Source organism: Melopsittacus undulatus, chromosome 8 (genome assembly GCF_012275295.1).
Source record: "Melopsittacus undulatus isolate bMelUnd1 chromosome 8, bMelUnd1.mat.Z, whole genome shotgun sequence".
Lineage (NCBI taxonomy): Eukaryota > Metazoa > Chordata > Aves > Psittaciformes > Psittaculidae > Melopsittacus > Melopsittacus undulatus.
In genome coordinates this window covers 3,202,531-3,224,523 of record NC_047534.1, presented here as the reverse complement: position 1 = coordinate 3,224,523, position 21,993 = coordinate 3,202,531, and the positions used below count along the sequence as shown (strand labels likewise).

General features: G+C 40.9%; 1 protein-coding gene across 2 annotated transcripts in view; it reads left to right on the top strand.

Annotated features, from left to right (window-relative positions):
• The window catches only part of USP22 (ubiquitin specific peptidase 22), a 99,540-nt gene extending 77,547 nt beyond the window's left edge, over positions 1–21,993 (top strand). Inside the window, exons 6-13 of one of the 2 annotated variants that reach the window (XM_034065220.1) lie at positions 889–1,036; positions 8,278–8,383; positions 10,387–10,545; positions 12,784–12,910; positions 15,649–15,740; positions 17,237–17,299; positions 19,042–19,191; positions 21,095–21,993. In XM_034065220.1, the coding sequence (XP_033921111.1) occupies positions 889–1,036; positions 8,278–8,383; positions 10,387–10,545; positions 12,784–12,910; positions 15,649–15,740; positions 17,237–17,299; positions 19,042–19,191; positions 21,095–21,137 (888 nt within the window). In that variant the 3' untranslated portion in view covers positions 21,138–21,993. The remainder of the gene's footprint in view (positions 1–888; positions 1,037–8,277; positions 8,384–10,386; positions 10,546–12,783; positions 12,911–15,648; positions 15,741–17,236; positions 17,300–19,041; positions 19,192–21,094) is intronic. The other variant, XM_034065219.1, reaches the window with a different exon arrangement.

Below are 21,993 nucleotides of genomic sequence, written 5' to 3'. Positions count from 1 at the left end.
TGTGCCACCACGCAGCAGCAGCGTTTCACATCATGGTTTTGCTGACAAAATGATTTGACTGTGCCCTCTAATATGCTTTTGGCAAACTCACCTAGGGCAATTGCAGTGGCTCCTGTAGCCAGCTCATCAGATTTGGACTGAAGCTGTCTAAGAAGCAGATGCAGGAGCTGGTCCAGGACCAGGTCTCCAGGCAGTGACACCCTGCAGGAGTGGTAATGAGCAGGGATAGGAAAATGAAGTGGTACCTTCAGCTCTGCAAGCAGCTGTGCTGAATAAAGTTGTTTCTAAAGCCTTGTGCTGCTATAGCAATAGAGTGAAAGGCCAACACTGGCATGAGGCTGCCATCCTGCTTGTAAATATTTTCCATAAGATAGGACTGTGCACAGCCGTTGGATGCTGTGCATCCAATACGTAGATACAACATAGAGGGTTACTGTGGTTTGGTTCAGGGGCAGGCTGACAGTTGGCATCTAATATTCTCAGCTTCAGTGTTCTGATATTGAGGGAGGTATAATTTGTGGATGCAATTCCTGATCTCTTGCAAATGTAGGATACTTCTGCCTTCCCCTCCCCAGCTATTTTAATAAACCCCAGTGGTATCAGTAAGGACTCTGGGAGTGTTGTTTGTATCTATCTTCTGCCTGGTTTTGGCTAATCCATCACAAAATTATGGAATTTCAAGGGAGAAAACCGAGGTGCTCAAATTCTGAGATCACTTTTTCAATAGTCTGTGATAAAAAGCTGTCTCTGTCTCTTATTATTAAGACCATTAAAATTAAATGGTTTGAATATATTTGACTAACTGCACTCATTTAAGTGTTTAATAATTAAATGCACTGAGGCTGTGTAACTTGTTAACAGTCATGTCCTTTTCTTTGCTTTGAGCAGTTTTACTCTGGGCACCGATCTCCTCACATTCCATATAGGTTATTGCACCTGGTATGGACTCATGCACGGCATTTAGCAGGGTACGAGCAACAAGATGCACACGAGTTCCTCATTGCTGCATTAGATGTGCTACACAGACACTGCAAAGGTAAGGCTTGTCCTGAGTCTTCAATCAACAAGGAATATTGGATCAAAAGGAGGTAGAACAATCTCTTCTTAGTGTCTCCCAACAGTAACTTTAGCAAATTCCCTTTAAAATGATTGGTAGATTTAAAGGCAGAGGCTTTATAAGTAAACCATAACTGTCAATACTTACCTAGAGTTAGAAGCAGACAAGCCTGTGCATTGCCTTCAATCACCATCGTGGGGTTCTCTTATTGGTTGTGAGTCATTGTCTTTTCAATTGCCATTCTAATTCTATTTATACTTGAGGTAGTTAGAACTCTTACTCAGTGTGTCATGGGACTAATGGAAATAACACAGGGGAAGCTATGGCTGTTCTGCTTAAATATTATTCTACTGTATTTATGAGGCCCAATTGCTTATAGAAATATGAATAAGGAAAAAAAAGGTAATATTTGGTTTTAGTATCTTGTTTTGTTAGTCTGTGTATAAAATATGTACTCATACAACTGTTCTACCATAACAGACCTATGCATTGACATGATTTTAGAGATGAAGTATTGAAGTGTTGAATTGATTTGGTAATACCATATGAAATGATGTCTTTCATATTGGTTAGCCAAACTAAGTCCAAACTAAAGATTTCCCAAGCTGCCAATGCTTGATGTAGTTTGGTTCACTTACTGAAGTGCAGAAGTTCTTCCCATTCTTGTAAGGGGGGAAAACCCTAGGGTTGATACTAGCAAAACAAGCAAAGAAGTCCTGAGTCACTAAAAAATCAGCTTTAAAGCACTCAGCTTTCTTCTAATGCTCTTAGAAAAAGCACCTAGAGGTTAGGGTTTTGGCTGATCCCAGGACTATCAAAGGGAAGGCTGCTGCTGCTTCTTTGAAGCATTTTGAAGCCTTGCTTTTATCTTTGAGACAGTCATACCTTGTAGCAGATGTGCTTGTTCAGCTTCATAATAGGTGTCCTCCAAAAGAGGCTTCTCCAAGAGAGTACTTCTAAGGACAGGATTGCATAGAACGGTTCTCTTGTAATAGTTGTCTGTCATTTGATAATCAGTAAGTGAAATGCAGCAAGCCTGATGTAACTAGCATTGAGGTGCTTTGAGGAACAGCCTCTACCCAAATACTGACCTCTCACTTCTTGACACTGAATAAACTCAGCTGCAGGCAGAAATACTTATTGGTTCCTATAAAGTTTCTGAATCATTGATCTAATGAATCTTGAAGCTTTTCATCATCTTTGATGTAAAATGATGTTTGTATTTCTTCTATACCATAGAATCACGGAATGGTTTGGGTTGGAAAGGAACTTAAGATCTTCCAGTTCCAGCCCTCTGCCATGGGCAGGAATACTTCATGCTAGATCATGTCTCCCAAGGCTCTGTCCAGCCTGGCCTTGAACACTGCCAGGGATGGAGCAACTTCCTTGGGCAACCCATTCCAGTGCCTCACCACCCTCAAAGGGAACAACTTCTTTCTTAAATCTAAGCTGAACCTCCTCTGTTTCAGTTTAAACCCATCACTCCTTGTCCTATCACTACAGTTCCTGATGAAGAGTCCCTCTCTGGCATCCAAATACCCCCTGATTAGTTCTAGTACTAGTATTCTCAGAATGGTAAAGAAAAAACATGCAACAATAAGGTCCCTGTGTTCTTTTCAAACTGATAAAGAATCTGTAAAGACTTCTTTTGGTTTGGTTTGAAATGAAGAATCTCTCTGCTGTATCTTGTGGAATTACCAACAAAACCAAGTTTTCTCAGCAGTTTCTTTACTCTTGGTTCTGTTTGGCCTCTCCATCCAGAATGAAAATGAAACTGTGATCTCTCCTAAAACTAGAAATAGTTATGTGTTGGATATTCTTTGTTGGGTAGAGTGAGTGCATGTGGATGGAGTCTGTTACTATTTGTTGGGTTTCATAAATGTGTTGAAAACACTTCAGAATTGGTATCCAGTTTAATCATGGTTTCAGCCAGCTTAAATTGAATTAGGGACTTGTGCACTTTTAGTACTGAGCTTGGGTTGTTGGAAAGGTACCACTTACAAGGGCTGAAACTCAGTTATTTAATGGCTACCCTCAAGTTTGAGCCTACCTGCATGGGCATAGCTAAGGCATTACAGGACTCCAAGAGGGAAGGCATTGGCACTGGACCCTTTACATCTCTGCACCCAGGTTTTTCCATTTCTGTTTCTGGAGAAATTGGGAGACTTTTATTAAGCTATGGTAAATAATCCATACCACATCAAGGTCATTTAAAAGAAGTGGTTGAGCAGTTGTGTGGGAACCAAACAAGTTAATCTCAACCAGAGTTTCAAGTTTGGTCATGATGAACCACTTTTGGAATGAACTAGTTTGCTGTGTAATGGGAACATTTTCCCACTTACATACTTATGTATTCACATAGATGCACACAGGTGAAGTATACGTATGGAAAGCTATCATTACTAACAGAATGTGTCCTAAAGCTACAATAAGCAAATAAGGCCTCCCCTGCTAATATTGCATATTTATTTTACCGACTAAAACCACCTTTTAAAGCTTCCAGTCAATAGCAGTCCAGTTCTGTGATTAACACGCAGTGAAGTAAAATAGTCATGGGGACAACTTTGACTAAAAGCCCTATGCAGGACATTATTCATGATCACCAAGGCTTGAGACACTGAAGTAAGTGAAAGTGTTCCTTGTGTTAAGAGCTGTATAGCTATCTAGTGAGACTTGTTTGGCTGACATTGGTCATTTATATCCTTTTTCCATTCTATTGACTCAGGTTTCTAGGAATGAAACTCAGGGAAAGCTGTGAATGCTTGTTACTGATACCTGCCACTGCTTGAATTAGGAAAATGATAGGATTTTTGTCCCTTTAAAGATCAGTTTTGTAATGTTGCATCCTACAAAGCGTAAATCACCTGCTCTCTGACTATATGGATGGCCCAGGGAGTTGCTTGGTTGGTTTGCTTGTTTGGTTGGTTTTAAATGCTGGTTGAGTATATATTTTAGTGCATCTGAGAAGTTTGGAAGCCGGGGATACCTGTATGATCACCCATGTAAATCATGTCTCAGGGTGAGAGGTCTTAACACTGCTGTGTTGAGCTGTGGCATCTGCAAGGCATGTTCTGAACACTTAACAGGGCTCCTTTGTGCTGCTGGAGCACTATAAAATGGTTCTGAATAAAAGGGATTGAGTCTGTCATACCTATGAATCACTGCTTTTCATTCCAACAGCTGGAGAAAGATGGTCTAACTGGAAAGTAGTATTTTGGTGAGGGGAAAAAATGAAAGCTAAGAGTTACTCTATTTCCCTACCCAAAGTGGGATGGATACACAAGGTATGCCCTTGAACATATACTCCAGCTCAAAAAGTGAGACCTTTGTGGAATCTGAATTCCAACATAGCTACTCTAAATGACATTTAAAGTTGTACCTGTATTTTGTGCTATTTTGGTCTCTCTTGCTGATTTGATAATGCTCAGCATTCTGCACTGTCATTGTATATTGGTATTTGTGGTCTTTCTCACCACAGAAGCTTCCAGATGAGCTTTAGAGCTCATTCTACATTGGATAATACCTTCTTTACCAAAGTAATGCTGCGAGCAGCTTGGCTGTATAGAGAATGGTCCCTTTCTTTGTACTAAAGTCTAAGGATTCACCTGGACTTTCGCATGTGTTGCCTTTATGCTTTCAAATTCAAAGCTACTTTGATGTATGTTTGGATTATAGAAGGTGCTGAAAATGATCAGATTGATCTGTGCTTCTTGAGGGTTTCTTAGACTCTTTCTATGAAGAACAAGTGCAAAGTATACCCCATTCTTCATGTGGGATCTTTCAGGACTTCCAGGGCTCTTCATTTGTAGAGGAGTATAAATAATGGCTATTTCTGCAAGCTCCCATGACAGTGAGGTCCCAGTCATCCAGATGCTTTGTAGCTGACTAACTTTGTCTCAGACTTGGAGATACTGAGACCAGAATTGTTACTGTCTTGTATGGAGCAAGACTGCAGTTCACAAGTTAATGTTCAGTCCAGTGAAATCACTGCCTGTGGTTTGGCTTTCTTTATTATAGCAAGAGCCACAACAATCAAGCAGCAGAGAGTGGCTGAGATGGGCACTTGTACACAAAGGTTCCAAAAGCAAGATTAAAGATGGAGGTGATCCAGTGGTTTTTATCCCAAGCTTTATTCAGCCAATGTTACTCACTTGTCTAACAAAAATAGAGTAGCACTTTAAAGCTGGTTATTCCTCATTTATCTGGTCTTCATGAAGCATTCTGCATTCATCTTCAACAAGGACTGCTGCAAAGCAGATGTGAAGCTAGGTATCATGACAGAAAGAATGCTGTGCTGAGGTCTGGGAGTAAAACACTACCGTGCTCTCTCAATGCTGCATGACATTCTTAGGAGCTGATAAAGCATATGCTTGTGGAACATGTCATCTGCTATGATCCATCTAAATCTATGCATACCCTGCTTTGTCATAAAGAACAACAAGCACTTGTTCAGAACACAGGGGGCCAAAGGAAAGCAGAAAAGTTAGCATTGATGTCTTGTTTTGATAAATACCCCTTTAAAATCTGGCAATGTTAAATTCCTTTCTCATTTAAAACATGTAATAGAAGTTGGAGGCAAAACTTCTGTATTTCAAAGCAAAAGCAATGTTAAGAAATAATCTATAGCTGTTATATATGATTTACCTTTAGTAATATATTAAATATTGTCCTGGTTTCAGCTGGGATGGAGTTAATTTTCTCCCTATGTATTTGAACACAAGTTAATATACTTGGGTATTGCAGAGATGTAGTAACTTCTGTTTGTTTTGTGATATTTCATTTGAATCCAGACTTTTAAACTCCCATTTACTGCCGTTTTCATAATAGCCTTATACATTGATGTATTTTCAAGCTTGGGTTTAGGCTTCTGCTGGCCAATCTCTTACTGATTTCCCTAATAGCAATTATGAGCAGCTTTAAAAACAAAATATACATTAAACCAAAACCTACTTTGTAAGACACAAATGTTGAAGGGAGCCTTAACTTGAGCACAACAATCTAGCAGCTTCTAGTTCTCAGCTGCATAATATACCTCCTCTCAGCATCTGTTCCATATTGACAAGTGTGAGTAGGTGGTAATCTAACTCTTATTTTTTTCCCTTCTCTCCAACCAAATGTCATGGGAAATAATGTTGAGTGGGTAATACCCTTCTGTTTTGCTGGGAACAAGCTTGCAGGAGCCTCTTTGGAGACCCTCTCGTCACTGATCCTAATTGACTTGTATAATTGGAAGGGGAGTATTCACTCTCTTCCGTAGGCAGAAATGGCTGTCTATTAACAGTGTCCAACAGGGATGATACCTGTGGGCCAGGGGAAATCTCTCAATGCTGTTTCTCTGCTTCTACCCCTTTGAAACAAACCAGAGGGAAAGTAATGTTTCAAATGGTGAGATTACCAGGATGTGACAGAGCTTTATTTTCCTTTAAAAAATGGAGTTTTAAATACAGGGATAGAAAGCATTAAAGTAATTTTTTTGGAAATCCACATGTAGTCTTTAAAGCTTATATGTGATCTTCTTTCCAAAGGTGAAGAATGTCTTGTACAGCCTCTATACCTCCATTCATTAGCTTAGCCTAATTGAGACCTTCTAAGGATCTTCAGTTCAGTAAGATTTAGCTGAAATTCCCATCAAGAACTGCCTGAGACTGGGTCTGATAACCCCGGGCTTGAACTTCCTACATTTGAAATCCAATTTTAATGCATTTTGTTCAAGAGCCATTTTCAAGACACAATGTGCTTTTCTTGACAATTCAAACAAGATTCTCAAGCAGGCAGCTGCCTGAGAGCTTCTCGGAGGCATTTAGGATGGAATTAACTGGAGTGGTCCCTTGCAGCTTGGTAGGTATCACCTACATCTGCTTTTCTCAACAAACTACTGAAGCTTCATTGGGAAAGAAGTCACATTCCTTCTTGCTGAAGAACACTCCAGCCTAGAGCACCTTAGACACAAAGTGGTGGGGTTTACCCTATGCTGTTAGGGTCTTCAGCTGAGGTTTCGTTACATACTTGACTAGAGATCAATCGGTTTTGAGTAATAGCAGTGATCTGGGGAGTCAGGTATTAAATGCTTCATAGTAAGTTAAAGATAAGAGAAAACCTGGTGAAACTTTCTTGGTTTCCTTAGTAAGAGGCTGGGAGACATCTGAAGATGTACTTTACAAAATAATCAACTGATGCTGTGTTTGGGTGTGCATCTCTGTGTACAAAGCAAGCCCAATTGCATCTGTTCTACCCAAGGAAAACAAGCACTGTACAGTCTTGGAAATCAAAGTAGTGTATCATCTATGGGGAATGGAAGGAGTATGCTTCAAAGCTGAGAACTATGCCAAGAAATTGGTGGTGATTTAGTGTTCTGGATAGTTTGAGAGCTGAATTGGCCTAATCTCAGCACTCAAAATGAGCTGCTGTGCTCCTGCAGTGATAGTTGATTATGGCTGAAAGATGAGTTCATTGTGCCCCCTGGGAACTTAGAAGATTGCTGTGTCTCTGAAGAAGCTGGAGGAAGGCACAGCCCTTATCTTCCTGCATCAGATAAGGACATCTTTCGTTTTCTCACTGGTGGAAACTTGCATGGAAAGTCCACGCTGATGGTGAAAGGACAGGATGCAGACAGCAGGCTGGAGATTGATGGGTCTTAACAAACCTCCCCTCACTCTCCTCTCAGAAGCTGACTGGCAGAGAATTAGTAGCATTTGCTGATGGTTCCTTTCTCTGTTCATTTAGGAAAATACTGTGCTATTGAATAGTCTGCCTAAGCAGAAACCTTTGCTTCTGTAGTGAAGAGCTGGCTACTAGCTCAGGTATAAGTGTTTATGGTGGCACTCTTTAAGTGTAGCTTAAATACTCGTTTTCATGAGCCACTCTGCCAACCCAGACTATTGGGAACTGATCTTTGTACTGGATAGGACAAAGCAAATCTCTCTAAAGGGGGCTATACCCCCAAAAGGGTTTAGCTAACAGGTGATAATGGTTTTAAAGCTTCACCTGCTACTGTTAACTGCATTTAATCACTTTCTGATTGTCTTTTGTATTTTCTAGGAGTTCTCTTCTTGTTTTCTTGATTTTCCTTCAATGCACAACATTTTCAGGGTTCTATATTGTCCATGTGAACTTGCAATGTGTTTGTTAAGTTATAGAGAGTTACTGAAGACACAGTCCAAGACAACCACTGTTCCCTCGGAGGATTTTTGACTTCTGAGTCTGTGTTTGCATTCCTCCAGGTGATGATAATGGGAAGAAGGCCAACAACCCCAACCACTGTAACTGCATCATAGACCAAATCTTCACAGGCGGACTGCAGTCTGATGTTACCTGTCAAGTCTGCCAGTAAGTACTTCTTTTTCTGGTTCTGAACTCTGATTTGAATCTTTACATCCTCCAGTGCAACTGAGTCTTTTCTTTCTTGAATACCAATAAGATACTTGCAAAGTTCCAGCAAGACAAGAACTGTTTAAATACAGCATCAGCTAAATGCAATCAGTTACCAGTTAACTGACCTCTATTAAGACACACCAAAAAGCTACCTGGAAAGTACCACAGGCTTCTTTAACCTTTTACTAGCCTGTAAAAGGTTGTTCTTCTCCAAGTTTGTGAGGGAAAGATTTATTTGGGTTTCCAAGTATATAACTGCCACTATGTTTGAAGAAAGAGAAGGCTGCATGGAGACCTCATAGCAGCCTTCCAGTATCTGAAGGGGGCTATAGGGATGCTGGAGAGGGACTCTTCATTAGGGACTGCAGTGATAGGACAAGGGGTAATGAGTTGAAACTTAAACAGCAGAGGTTTAGACTGGATATAAGGAAGAAATTCTTTACTGTTAGGGTGGTGAGGCACTGGAATGGGTTGCCCAGGGAGGCTGTGAATGCTACATCCTTGGCAGTGTTCAAGACCAGGTTGGATGAAGCCTTGGGTGATATGGCTTAGTGTGAGGTGTCCCTGCCCATGGAAGGGGGGTTGGAACTGGATGATCTTAAGGTCCTTTCCAACCCTAACTATTCTATGAGTCTATGATTCTATGAAAATTCTGATATGAAACCATATTTTCCTTCAGTTAGGAGCCTTGTGTATCATCTCCAGGAGAGGTGTCAAAGAGGCTGATATATCTTGTAATCTTGGGTACCAGCAATTGAACATTTGACAAGAGTAAGGAAAAACATGTCTGTTGTTCTACTCTGTGTACTGGAGCAAGTTAACTTCTCATTCAGGATGTTTGGTATTGCCATAGTGCAGAACTCGGAGTTCTTGGGTTCTGTTCTGTTTTGCATTCTTTATAATTACATACCCTGTCCTGCAGATGGACTTGTTCTGTGCTTGTTTGAATCTGCTTTCATTCTCAGTTTCCTGGAGAGATTTGAGGAAGATTTACTGTAAGGAAAACATAGGAAATCTTGTTCTTTGCCTGGTAGAGCCACAGAATCCATGTATGATAATGAAAGCTCAGTGTGTTATGACACAATATTAGCATTGACAAAACTTGAACAAATGAAGTTTTCTTTTGAAAATTGACAACCTTTGCACAAATGAAGCTGAAAGAAAAGGCAGAATATTGCAGGCTGAATGTGATTGCAGAGTGAGAGACACTGGTTTGAGAGGAAGAGAGAACTCAAAGGAGAATAATGAGTGCAAGCAGGCAGTACTTCCAAATAGGAGCTTAGACTCCTGAAGTTCTCTTAACAATGTAAATGCTGAAAGGAAAGGTTTGATTTAATGCAAGTTAACATTTTGGGAAGCTTCTTCCATAGTTTAGCTGTTGGCTTGTCCTCAACTGTCTTGTAGAGAAATCTGATTGAGAACACACACTACTACTTTGGTCTCTCAAACTCCAAACACTGTAGGAGATGCTAACAGGAGCAGCAAAGCTTCATTCAGTTCACTGCTCTATAGCAAAATTTGGCTCTGTCTTTATCAGAGTAACCTTAAACACAGTCTTCTATGCCATGACCAGATACCTCTGCTTCTAAACTAGCTGGACTGCATATAGCTGTCATCATAGCTGGTTTATACTGGTCAGTTGCATGAGTGGTACCTCTACCTTCAAGTAACCCTGCTTGTTCCTTTTGAGTCACAGGGCTTCCGTGAGTGGGAGAATGTATTAAGTGCATCTATTTTGCATTGAGTACATCACAGACATTTCCTGAAACCATATGGCCTTTAAATATTCAGAAAAGCAATCAGTTGTGGGAAAATACTCTGGAGCAACTCTGTTTTCTGTCATCTTTGAGTGCCCTCTAGGGGTGATGTAGATCCCGTGGTTCTTCAATGTATCTGATGTGCTGTTAATTTGACTTCCTTCAAACGTGTTTAAAACTGCTTTTTTTTTTCCTTCCTAGTGGCGTTTCCACAACGATAGACCCATTTTGGGACATCAGTTTGGATTTGCCAGGCTCCTCCACCCCGTTCTGGCCGCTGAGTCCAGGGAGTGATGGCAGTGTCGTGAATGGGGAAAGCCATGTATCAGGCACCACCACTCTCACAGACTGCTTGCGAAGGTAGGAAATGAAACAAATACAATGTGGTTGGGTAAAGAAGCACTTTTTATACAGATTTTAGTCTGTAAGAGAAAGTGATAAAGCAAGGAAGGCTCAGAACAACAGTTGATCTCACAATAAGCAATCAAAACCAGTTGCCATGTGATGCAAGAAGAAAACAAATTCTGCATTGGCTGCTGCCACACAATGTGGGTTGAAATAATCAAAACCACTGGTGTCTGTCTCCATGTTCTTGGTTGTGTCAGCAAAGCAAGCACATAAAGAGTTCACAATGCATTTAACATTAATCTGAATTACAACACCAAGTATGAATCTGATTTGTGCTCTAAGCAGAGCTGAGGGTCAGCTACTGCTACAGCATAGCTGTGAGGATCACATTAAGAATTAAAGGAATTAGGCTTTCAAAAAGAAAAGGTAATTCTGAGCAGGAAATTTTGGCATCTTGGAAACAGGTAACTGAGGAGAATGTTATGGCTTCATATGCAGTTAACTTGGGTCTTTTAAGAGATCTGGAAGTCATTCTCCTGTGGCAAATGCAGATGTCTGTTGAAGATATTTGTCTGAGGAAGAGGTTAACTGTAGCCTGGGGCAAAGCTAATCCTCCTGAAGTAAAAAAGCATGTCCTGTGACATCTGATTTCTAACCTTCTTGATACTTTTAAGATCAATAATTTCAAGAGAAAAAGGGTATTAGTACAAATGAGAAAACCCTGATGCAAGAATACATCAAGAGGCCAAAAAGGTCGAATTTTGGTGGTTTTTCTTCAAGATGGGGATTAGTTGTATCAGAGGGATGGGAAGGGAAAACATCCAGGTTCAAAGGTACTCTCAAAGAGTATGGATAAGTTGAACTATAATGGATAAAGAGGGTAGGTCTAGATTTTAACCCAAAAGCTAGAAAGCAGGTTAGATTCAAACAAGGAAGGTGTGTAACTTCATGTCAACCAGTGTGGCCATGCAACTTGAAAGCTGGCTTGAAGAAGAAAGGATTGAGCAGGAATATGACAAAACCTAGCAAGATACAGGCACTCCCTAACGTTTACACCAAATTTGTAAGCCTATTAACAGACTTAAGAAAGAAGCAAAAGAAGTAAATCACAAGCAAAATAAAAACCAGAGAATGATGGTGGTAAGGACTCCATCCCTGGCAGGGCTCAAGGCCAGGTTGAAAAGCCTTGGGTGACGTGGTCTAATGTGAGGCATCCCTGCCCAGAGCAGGGGGGTAGGAACTGGATGATCTTAAGGTCCTTTCCAACCCAAGCTCTTCTATGATTCTATGGTACATAGGCTAGGTAAAGGAAATCTTGTTACTCAAACAAGAGGGGAGACCAGGAGGTTGTGATCATCATTTAATGCTGGAGGCTGTGTTGGCCGTCAACAGAGTGATACAAGGTAGGGCTCGTGATGAGCTGATACCATGTTGCCCTCATGTGCTTAGTGTGTGCGTAATGTAAAACATTCAGTTCTTTACATCTGGATGTAAAGCAGCCTCTGAGATGATTTATTTGCCCCATAGAAGTCTAAACTTGGAGGAAAAGACTCAACAGTCCATTCTCTGAGCCTTTTTTGTGCTGACAGTTTCTGAAGAAGAGGGATTTTGCTTTAGTGTGTTGTGAGAGCATAGATGTCATATTTTCTCTGAGCAGTTCCCTGCTCTGTAATGGTTTCTTCCTAGAGCTCCCTTGAGCAGTTCTGTCTGAACATTTTGAAAGAGATTTTTCTAGTTGTCAACACTTGGATTTCCTTGGAAGATGTCTGTGTTTTGAAAAGAACTTTGTGTTTACAGCCCTTTCCATCTCAGAGCTTTGATCCTAGCCCTAGAGGGGCTACGAGGCAGAAGAGTGTCTTGCAGCTGAGCCCACAAGTCGTGTCATCTCACTTCAGAACTTTCCTATCAGTGTTTTTGGTTTTGAAGAGGAGAGATCTTTGTTTTCTATATGAAAATCAGCTGTCCTGTTGTAGGAGATGAACCAACATTTAGCTCCTTTCTCAGACACTGATGCATTTCAGTGCAGTGTTCCCCAGTAGAGCAATGATAAGTGCCAGATTTGGCTATCTGAACCATAGCACTTTGCATTATTATAGATGTTGGGCTCTTTCAAGATGACAGCTAAAAGCCATGAACTGTTTCTTGTGGTGCCAGTGACCCACAAGTAAAAGCAAGAGAAGTGTTCTCAGCCTATGTGGAAAATCATCTGATTGTTTTGTGCTTCCTTTTGCTTTTCAATGTTTTTTTCAGGTTTACAAGGCCAGAACATCTAGGAAGCAGTGCCAAAATCAAATGTAGTGGTTGCCATAGCTACCAGGAATCTACCAAACAACTCACTATGAAGAAGTTACCCATCGTGGCCTGTTTTCATCTCAAAGTAAGTTCACAGGGGGCAGGCAGAGCAGAGGATGTGTGTTTCTCTCAGAGAGGATGATCTAAATTCTTGGACATCTCTTCTGTCTTTCACTGACTAATCTCTTATGATATAAACTAATATGAAGAACAGCTTGCATGCCCAGCTAGATTTTCTATTAAGACAGTATTTCATTCTCTATAATGTAGCTTTGCAGTATGTCTGTGGGAATCCAACCAAGCAGAATGTAGAAACAAAGCGAAAGGCCAGTGCAATACCTGAAGCAGCATAGAAACCAGTGTGCAGAAACACTTACTCATCCTGCATGGTAACGTTTTTACCTACTCTTCTACTGGAAGAATGCCACAGAGGAACTCTGTGTGGAAGGAAAAGGATGAAAAAGTTATCACAATGGAGAGAAGCTTCTTGTATCTTCCCAGCTGTGATGTAGTTTTCAACATTTCCAGTCCAGAGTATGTCAGATGCAGTGATGGAGGGATAATGCCATAACTGGTACCCTCAGATAGTTTACTCCAATACAGTTTCTGTCTTAAATATTAAAGGTGACTGTGGTGCAAAGTAAATGGCTATAGCAGATGATGAAGGTCATTCTGTGTCCTTGCAAAGTGATGCTACAGGCCTTTGTAGAAGCAGCCACCATGGTAATTAAACTGCATCTATGATCTGTTCAAGCTGTTCAGATGCAGACTTCTAGGGTCCTGAGTGTCTCCTAGGATAGAGTGACAGAGTCCTCTCATTGCTAGGTAGCAACTAATAATCCCTTATCTCAGCTCTTACTGTGACCAGTGTTTCAAGAAGCTGCTTGCTTGATGATGATACTAATGTCAGATGAGCTATGTAAAGGAAAACAGCATTTTACCTGCAATCATGGTGACTGGAAATATGCTTTTAAAAGAGCAGCCTTTATGCTCTGTGCAAATGAAGTCTTCTATTGCTTCTCTTTCCATTTGAGCAATGGTAGATTGAAAAAACAAGCTCCAGCCATTTACTCCAGAGACTTCATTTGGTTGTTCAATTTTTACATGGTTTCTAGGCTTTGAACTTCTGTAAAACACCTGGATGACTTTTAATAGCATTGGAATGAGACCTTTATCTTGTAGCTGTCATGCCAAAGTGCACACTAAACTTTGCTGTAGCATCTAAGCTAGGTCAGTATGTTCATACTGAAAAGTCTAATGATGTGTGTAACTAATGTCATGGTCCCACTGAGGAAGTCATGGACTGTGTGCAAGAAATGATTGTAGTTTGGAATTGTTAAATTCCATAGCAACTCCATATCCAGCATAGCAGTGATATAAAATCAGTTTTCAAAGTCTGGCTTGTAAAGAAGCTTGTTAATGAAATGAGGTCTTGCCATGAAAACAGAATGCCATAGATGTGTATTCTGCTTTCTACTGGGAAAAGGTGTTACAGGTCAAAAGAGTTCCCTCTCCTGTAATTTACAGGCCTTTACAGACTGGGACAACCATGCTTTCAGCTGGTCACCCCCATATACTCAGTTGCATCTTGAGTATTAACCATGATGATACGCAATGTTACATGCCAAAGATGTCAGCCAAACTGGAAGAGATAGTAGCACAACTCCTTTGTTGGTTCTTTTGGCTGTGATCTTCCTGGAAAGCATTCTTGTATGAGTAACTAGAGGCTTCAGGAGTGCTTGGCTGGCTGCTTGGCTTTTGGAGGCAATTCTGGGGGTGTTGAGCTCTTGGGTTTCTCTTCTATTTATTATTGCAGAGTAGTTGGCAAGATACACCCAGGAGATGCTGCTGTCTCTGGGCAAGGCACTGTGAATCTGCTCAGCTCCTTCCCTACCCTCAGTTCAGTATGTGTGTTATCCAAAGTGACTGAAGATCTTATGTTCCTTGGGGAAATGAATGACTTCTCCTCGGTGACTGTGTTGTCCTGTCCATGCAAAATGCAAATGTAACTTCATGGCTTACAGTATAAAATAAGAAACACAAGTGATAAGGATTCCAGAAGTCTCAGCTTTCCACGGCTGGATCTGTTGCTAGGGAATTGTTATGGCACCACAATTGGAAAATAATTAACTTGAAGTGTAAATAGAGCAGAATTTCTGAGAAACAGGGAGAGAAGCTGCCTTTAAATAGAAACTCATTCATCTCTCTCTGGTATTTGTTCCTGTTTCCATTTAATGTTCAATGGAGGAGATGAGGAGAGGATGGTGGGGATTGCAGGCTCCTTTGGCACAGGAACAAGGCTTTTTTCTTCTCATATGCCATTTTTGCCTGAATTTGAATTGGTTTTCCTGTGTAGGCTTGACTCCTGTCACTTGAGATGATTGGATGGGTGGATTAAGTGTGTGAATCTGATGGCAAGCTCTCATTGTCACCAGTTCTCTGCGCTCATGTAGGCAGCAGCCATCTATTTGAATAGCGTGTAGTACAGATGAACACCGGTTTGGGTAAAGGCTGTGTGTGCTCTGTTTAATGTATTTTAATGTCAGTTTGGGATACATTTATATTTATAAATATTAAAGTAAACAATCTAATACTGTATTTTCTGCCCAACAAATTGTAGTTTATTTTCCTGGTAGAATACATTGGCATTTACATAAGGGTTCCCAGTGCATACAGTTGGTAGGAAAGATCTGGGGATATCCCTGGACTCCTGCCTGCTAATCTGTTTTCATGTTGTTGTTCCTAAGCTTAGGGCATGTATAAATAAGACAGAAAATGTTGCCTTTCTCTAAAGATCAATTCATTCCTCCACTTTGTCTCCAGCGGTTTGAACACTCAGCCAAACTGAGGCGAAAGATCACTACGTATGTTTCGTTTCCGCTGGAGCTGGACATGACACCATTCATGGCTTCCAGGTGTGTACCAAGTTCAAAATCCCCCAAAGACCTGGACAGAACTGTTTACCAGTTCATACATGTGCAGCATGAAACATGGAACCTCCTTGAATCAAGGTTATAGAACAGTATGTATAATGATCCTTCTGCTGTAAGCTTCTCCTTGCAATTTGTTATCTTTTCTAAACTCATTTTTAGATCAAATACTAAGTTTTATGTGCTGAAAAAGCTTGATATTTAAACTTTATATATATATTTATGCATTTTGTGTTCTGTTTGTGGTTGCATGTTAAATTTAGAATTCAGATCCATCATGCCTTCAGATCCCTGCTTCAGTCCCACTGCTTGAGTGCCCACCCACGAGTCACCATATGTAATTAGGCAGACTAGACACAACCTAAAGCCGAACCTTGTATTTCTGAAGTTACAAAACCCCTTCCTCTTGATTCCTGCACACATGGAAATTGGAGGGTTGTTTTGTTGTGTGCCTTCAGCTTCTGTTCAGAGAATGCTGCAAGAAGAAAAAGCATGGTCTAGATTAAAATAGCTGTTTCAAATTGGTATTTAAACAAACAGGAAGACTCCTCCCACCCCCATGTGAAAGACGTGACATTTATATCAATACACCTTTATGAAAGGTATTGAATAAGCTGAGTTAATGAGTGTTTGACAGGTATTCCTTTCAAATTCCATTCAAATATACAAGAGATACTCAGATTTCGTTTATATCTGAAGCAATAAGGAAAGCCCCAAAATGTGACATCTCTTAACACAGAGGGGCTGTATTTGGTGCTAAAATCTTAACTAATAATTTTAAGCTTTAGCCACCCTCACTCCATCCAGAGCAAAAGTAGATGCTTCTAGTAAGAGAGAAAAGAGAGCCCTGAAGCTCTGTTATACAGTGTTATATTAAGACTATATGGCTTATTCCAGTATATTCTGGAGATTCTAATACTTCCCTGTTCCTCTGTAGTGAATTCTCCCTGCATAGAACAGGCTCTGCTGATGGAAGGTATCAAGCATAATGGAATATAGATGGGAATAATCAGCAGGCATAACTCAGTAGTCTGAATTCCATCGGCTGTGAAATCAACAGCATAATCCTATTGCTGCTGCCAAAACACCGAATGAATTTACAAGTCAGAGCTAGGGTGATTGTTCCATCACAGGATAAAGGATTGATGTAATTAGATATTTTCTCCAGATTTAAAATACAAATCTTTCCTCAACCTCTTTTTAAGCTTTTTTTGGATAGGGCATTTGACATAAATAAATCTGTATTTGCAGCACTGAAGCCTTGACCAGGAGCAGAAATGATGTTTCTTATGTAGCACTGCTGTGAGAACAAATAAAGCATCGTTAGCATCCTAATCAGCCCTTCTCTGCCACTGAGCAGCATTGTGCTTTTGAATAAGGACCTGCATTCTGCAAGGGGCTCTGTCATGTAGAACCTATTTCCTTGGTTTGGGAAGCCACTGCTTTAAGTGACTGGATTTTTGTGTGTGTGTGTGTTGCAGTAAAGAGAGCAGAATGAACGGGCAATACCAGCAGCCGACGGATAGTCTAAACAACGATAATAAGTAAGTGGTACATTCCATGACTCCTATTGTGAAAGGTAGTTGGCTTCTAGAAGGGAGATAGAGTCTGCTGTATATCCTGCAGTGTGAAGTGCATTACCATATTTGACAGCACAGTAAGTCTGAACTGTTGCAAAATAAAGCTTCATTTGTGACAACTGCCTACCCTTTGGTGGGTTTGTGGCAGCTGACTTCCACATCCAAAGGTGATAACCCCAGCAATAGGTCTATGAGCAGAATTAAAAGCTATGGTGACAATATTAAAGGGAATGGGTGTTTCCTTTAAACAATCCTCTTTCAATTGCAATAGCAAAGGGAGTTCCAGAGGACTTAATGAAAGTTTATAGAACACTGACACTCAAAGTCCCAAGAGAACTCCAGTAATTGTGGGGTCTCTTGGTCAGGTATTGATTCCATTTGGAGTAAATGATAGGACTGGCTCAAGAATGTAAAGGGTGTGTAATTGAAACAAATATCTACAGCTTTATGGGAACAGAGATGGTCACACAAACCTTATTAAAAAGAAAGATAAGTTTTGCTACAGTCATTAGCTGATGTTGTGTGTTAAAATTCTTCAGTGCACTTCATTTGGCACTAAATGTTTAATTAAGAAATAGGAATCACACAATAGATGGATTTAAAAACTACCTAACCAGGTGTTGGTGCAGTTGTCATGCAAACAGATAACTAGCCTGATGTTACGTGTGGTCCTACAGCAGCTGATTCATTAGATGTATGGTGTTCAGTAGTGCTAGCAAGGGTCTGACAGAAAACACAGCAGAGCACTGTTGACCTTTGCATGTGTCTTAAAGTGGAGAAGTTATTAACAGTGAAGAGGATTAGGTAGTAAGTGCAGAGGCCCAGTAGCTGGAGCAACCTTAGAACCCTCCACCTAGGACTAAAGAGCAGTGTCCATCCTAGTTAAAGGACTCGAATAGGAAGAGGGTGACTTTGTACATCACTGGCTCTGCAGAGAGTCAACTGAATGGGTGCCTTGTTGTGGCACCACAGTGTCAAAAGAGCTCTGAGTTTTGAACAGAAGTAGGACAGTATCAAGTGAGATTATTTTACAGTGTTTCTATGCCAGTGTGAGAATAGCATTTTAAGAAAGAGTTAAAGAGAGCAGAGAACCTGTGAAAAAGAGCCAGTAAGCACATCATCTTACCTTAGCATAAGCCAAGGACTTCAGTGTCCTTCTTTGGAACAGAGATGTGTCTGCTAATTTTCAGGCCAGCAGGCATCTAAAAGCTGGAAGTTGAAGCTGAATGTATTCAGTGTTTCAAAATAGGTACAGATTAGGGGCAATTAAACCAGTACAGCAATTTATCACAAGAAACATCTCAGATTAGCTATATTTAAGATTGTCGCCTACCCCATTCCCAAACAAATGTGTTTTCTGGTTCACTAGAGTAACTAATTTGGGGAAGTAGAAGGTCAAACCAGATACTCAGTGGTCAATGCAATGCAATTGCATCAATATTGATCTATTTTAGAACAAAAATCTTTGGTAGCCAGTATTGGGAAAGCTGGTGGTTGTCATCAGCCTGCAGATGTCGCAGTAATACAAGGCAGAAAAGAAAGAACATGGGTTTTGTCCCTGGGCAAGGATGTCCTCTTCCCAGTAAATGTTAAGAGCTGGTGTTTTATTGCTGGATCACATCCTTTACTATTGCTGTTGAATATAAGCTTTTGCCTGTCTTTTCCCCCTTTTGATCCATGTATTCATTAACTCTTTCCTGTACCAGGTATTCCTTGTTTGCAGTAGTTAATCACCAGGGAACCTTGGAGAGCGGGCACTATACCAGCTTCATCCGGCAGCACAAGGACCAGTGGTTCAAGTGTGATGATGCCATTATCACCAAGGCTAGCATTAAGGATGTGCTAGACAGTGAAGGGTAAGTTGTGAACTGGAAAGGGGAAAGGAAGGGAAACTTTGTTAGGTTTTCCTTACCTTCAGTCAGAAAAAACCTTTCAGCATAGAGAAGACATAATTTCTGTCTTTGAATATCTGATGTTGGTCTCTGTATGTATCAGTGCTTCAGAGGGTTGCTTTATAATCCTGGATTTGTGGAAAGAAGAGGGGAAGGATGAGGGACATTGTTCCAGTATCTAAATGGTGGCTGCAAAGATGGAGACTCCTGTTTTACAGGGAAAAAGACGAGGGGTAATGGGCACAAGTTACTCTTGGAGAGATTCCAACTGGACATGATGAAAATATTTCCTAATGAGAGCAATCAGCCACTGGAATAATCTCCTAGGGAAGTGGTGGACACCCCAAAATTGGACACTTAAGATGTGGCTGGAGGGGGTGATGGAACATCTAGTCTGGGTCATGCTTTGCCTAGGAAGGATGGAATAGATGATCCTTGAAGTCCCCACAACCTGGTGTGCTGTGATTCTGTGATTGATCAGCTGACTCTGCAGTGTCTGGAACTGCATTAGGCAAGGATTGGGAGTGAAGAGCAGTAGTTTGCAAGGGGAGCATCCTGGTATTCCTCATTTATGGGAAGTACTGGGGACTGGTGCATGTTTCAAGAATAAGGTAACTTAAAATCAAGTCTTCATTCTGCATTTTCAACTGTGGACCTGTTACTAGAAAGAGAAGCGTTTGTTGTTGGTCAGTTATTCCTGACATTTCCACAGATTGCTGCAGGCACAGATGCTCAGTTTGTCATATTTTTTTAACAGATTTCCCTGTTTATTTCCAATTTTAAAAATTCAGTCAGGAAGTTTAGTGTGAGATGGGTTGGAACTGCATGATCTTAAGGTCCTTTCCAACCCAAACCAGTTTGGGATTCTATGAAGTAAATCCTGTCCTATAATACCTGAATTTTAGTGCTAAAGGATTCGACAACTTCTGCAGCAGAAGGAGTTTGGTTTTGTTCACTAACAAGTGGCCAGCTCTGGCCCTCAGTTGGGGTATGTCTGTGGAAGAAATTGCCATAGGCAAGGAGGAGATGAGACGCGACACAACTGTTGCCCATCTGTCTCATCCGGCTGGTTTGAGCTCTGGTCCATTTCTCCTGGTTAAGCTTCAGGCTGACACTAAGGAGGTCTGCATTGTACAAGGGAACCTCCGTAGGGCATGAGATGGAATGATAATAATTGGAAAGTCTCCAAAGTGCTTTGAAGCTTTTCAAGAGGCTCAGGCAGTGACCCTGTTGGTGTGTGCTGTGTGTAGAGATGAGTCCACTTCCCTCTGGTATGTAACTGCTTGAGGACTCGGCTCCCTTGTGTAGCAGTACACATAAAGTAATTAAGGACAGGAAGAATTCCATCCTGTTAAAACACCAGATTTGAGTACAGATTGAGACAGGAGATGCTTGACTGGGACACGTGAGTCTTCCCCCACATGCCTGGTTCTTCATTCTGCTTCTGGAACAGTAAATGGCAGAAGGTTTGCAATAATCCAACGCATCTGATGCTTTGGTAATGTGACTGCAAAGCAACAGTTAAAGCACCTCTGTTGTGTTTTGTGTCGTGATACTGTTAAATGGATGCTCCCTGTCTGGGCACCAACACATCCAGAGCTTTCAGGCTCTAAGAGGATTCTGTACAAGAAGGTTTGACTGATGTACAACTGTTCGGCTTCCCGAGTTGCTGATGAAATTGTGTCAGCTGGCTTTCCTCCTCCTCATCCATGGTTACTGTAGGGAGCTGGCATGTCCCTGGAATTGCTTCAGATTGAAAAACAAACCAAAATTAATGGATTTAATTTCTTATGATCGCATGAATGGGAACACTAATGTGTTTTGGTGCATAGCAGAGAGCTGAAACTGTACCTCTCCTTTCTTGCAGATATTTGCTGTTCTATCACAAACAGTTCCTGGAGTATGAATAGCCTTATCCAGCAGCTTGGCAGATACAAACAAGGAAGAAAATAAGCAAGCCTTCTGAATCGACACACAAACCTACCTGAAATGAAAAGACCCATTACAAACCAACTAGCACTGAGCTGTAACAGGACCTACTTGACACTGACTGAAAGCCTGGCGGAGTAAGGAATGAACAATGTCCAACGTGTCAGGACAGAAAGGGGGAAAAAGAGGCTACAGTCAGTCACTTAACAGAGGAAATATAAAATGAAAGGAATGCTCTGGGTGGGGGAAATGGGAGCAGAGGAGTCCGGGCACTGGTACATCTCCTGTGTTCCTCCAACATGTGTGTGGGAAGGCAAAGGGTTCTACCCTCATCTCCATAAAGCATCTTCTCCATTTGGTGCTTCAGCTCCAACGACCAATCATATAACAGTTAAAAGTTAAATCCAAGCCCATTTTTTATGCATATGGGTCTGAAAGCAGTAGAGTGGAGGAGGAGGGGATGACACAACTAAAGGACTTCGCAAGTATCTTTTTATTTGTGAATTTTAGTTATTAAATAAATACAGTATGAAACTATTAGGCTCTTTCTTTTCCAACAACCATAAAAGAAACCCTGGATTGTGGAACTGAAGCTACAGCACTCAAAACAGGTTTTCAAGCATGCCTGCTTGCACAGGTAATGGTTAATGCCATCGGACTGCTCATCAAAAGCATCAGCACAGATTCTTTTCTGTTTGAGCCCTTTTTTTGGTTTTGTTTTCTATAAATAGCTATTTTCTTAATTTTTTTTCCTTTTATTCCCTTTTTTTTTCCAAGAGAATGAAATTCATAAATGCAACCATCAGTAAAAATGAATGAATTGGCGTGTTTATACTG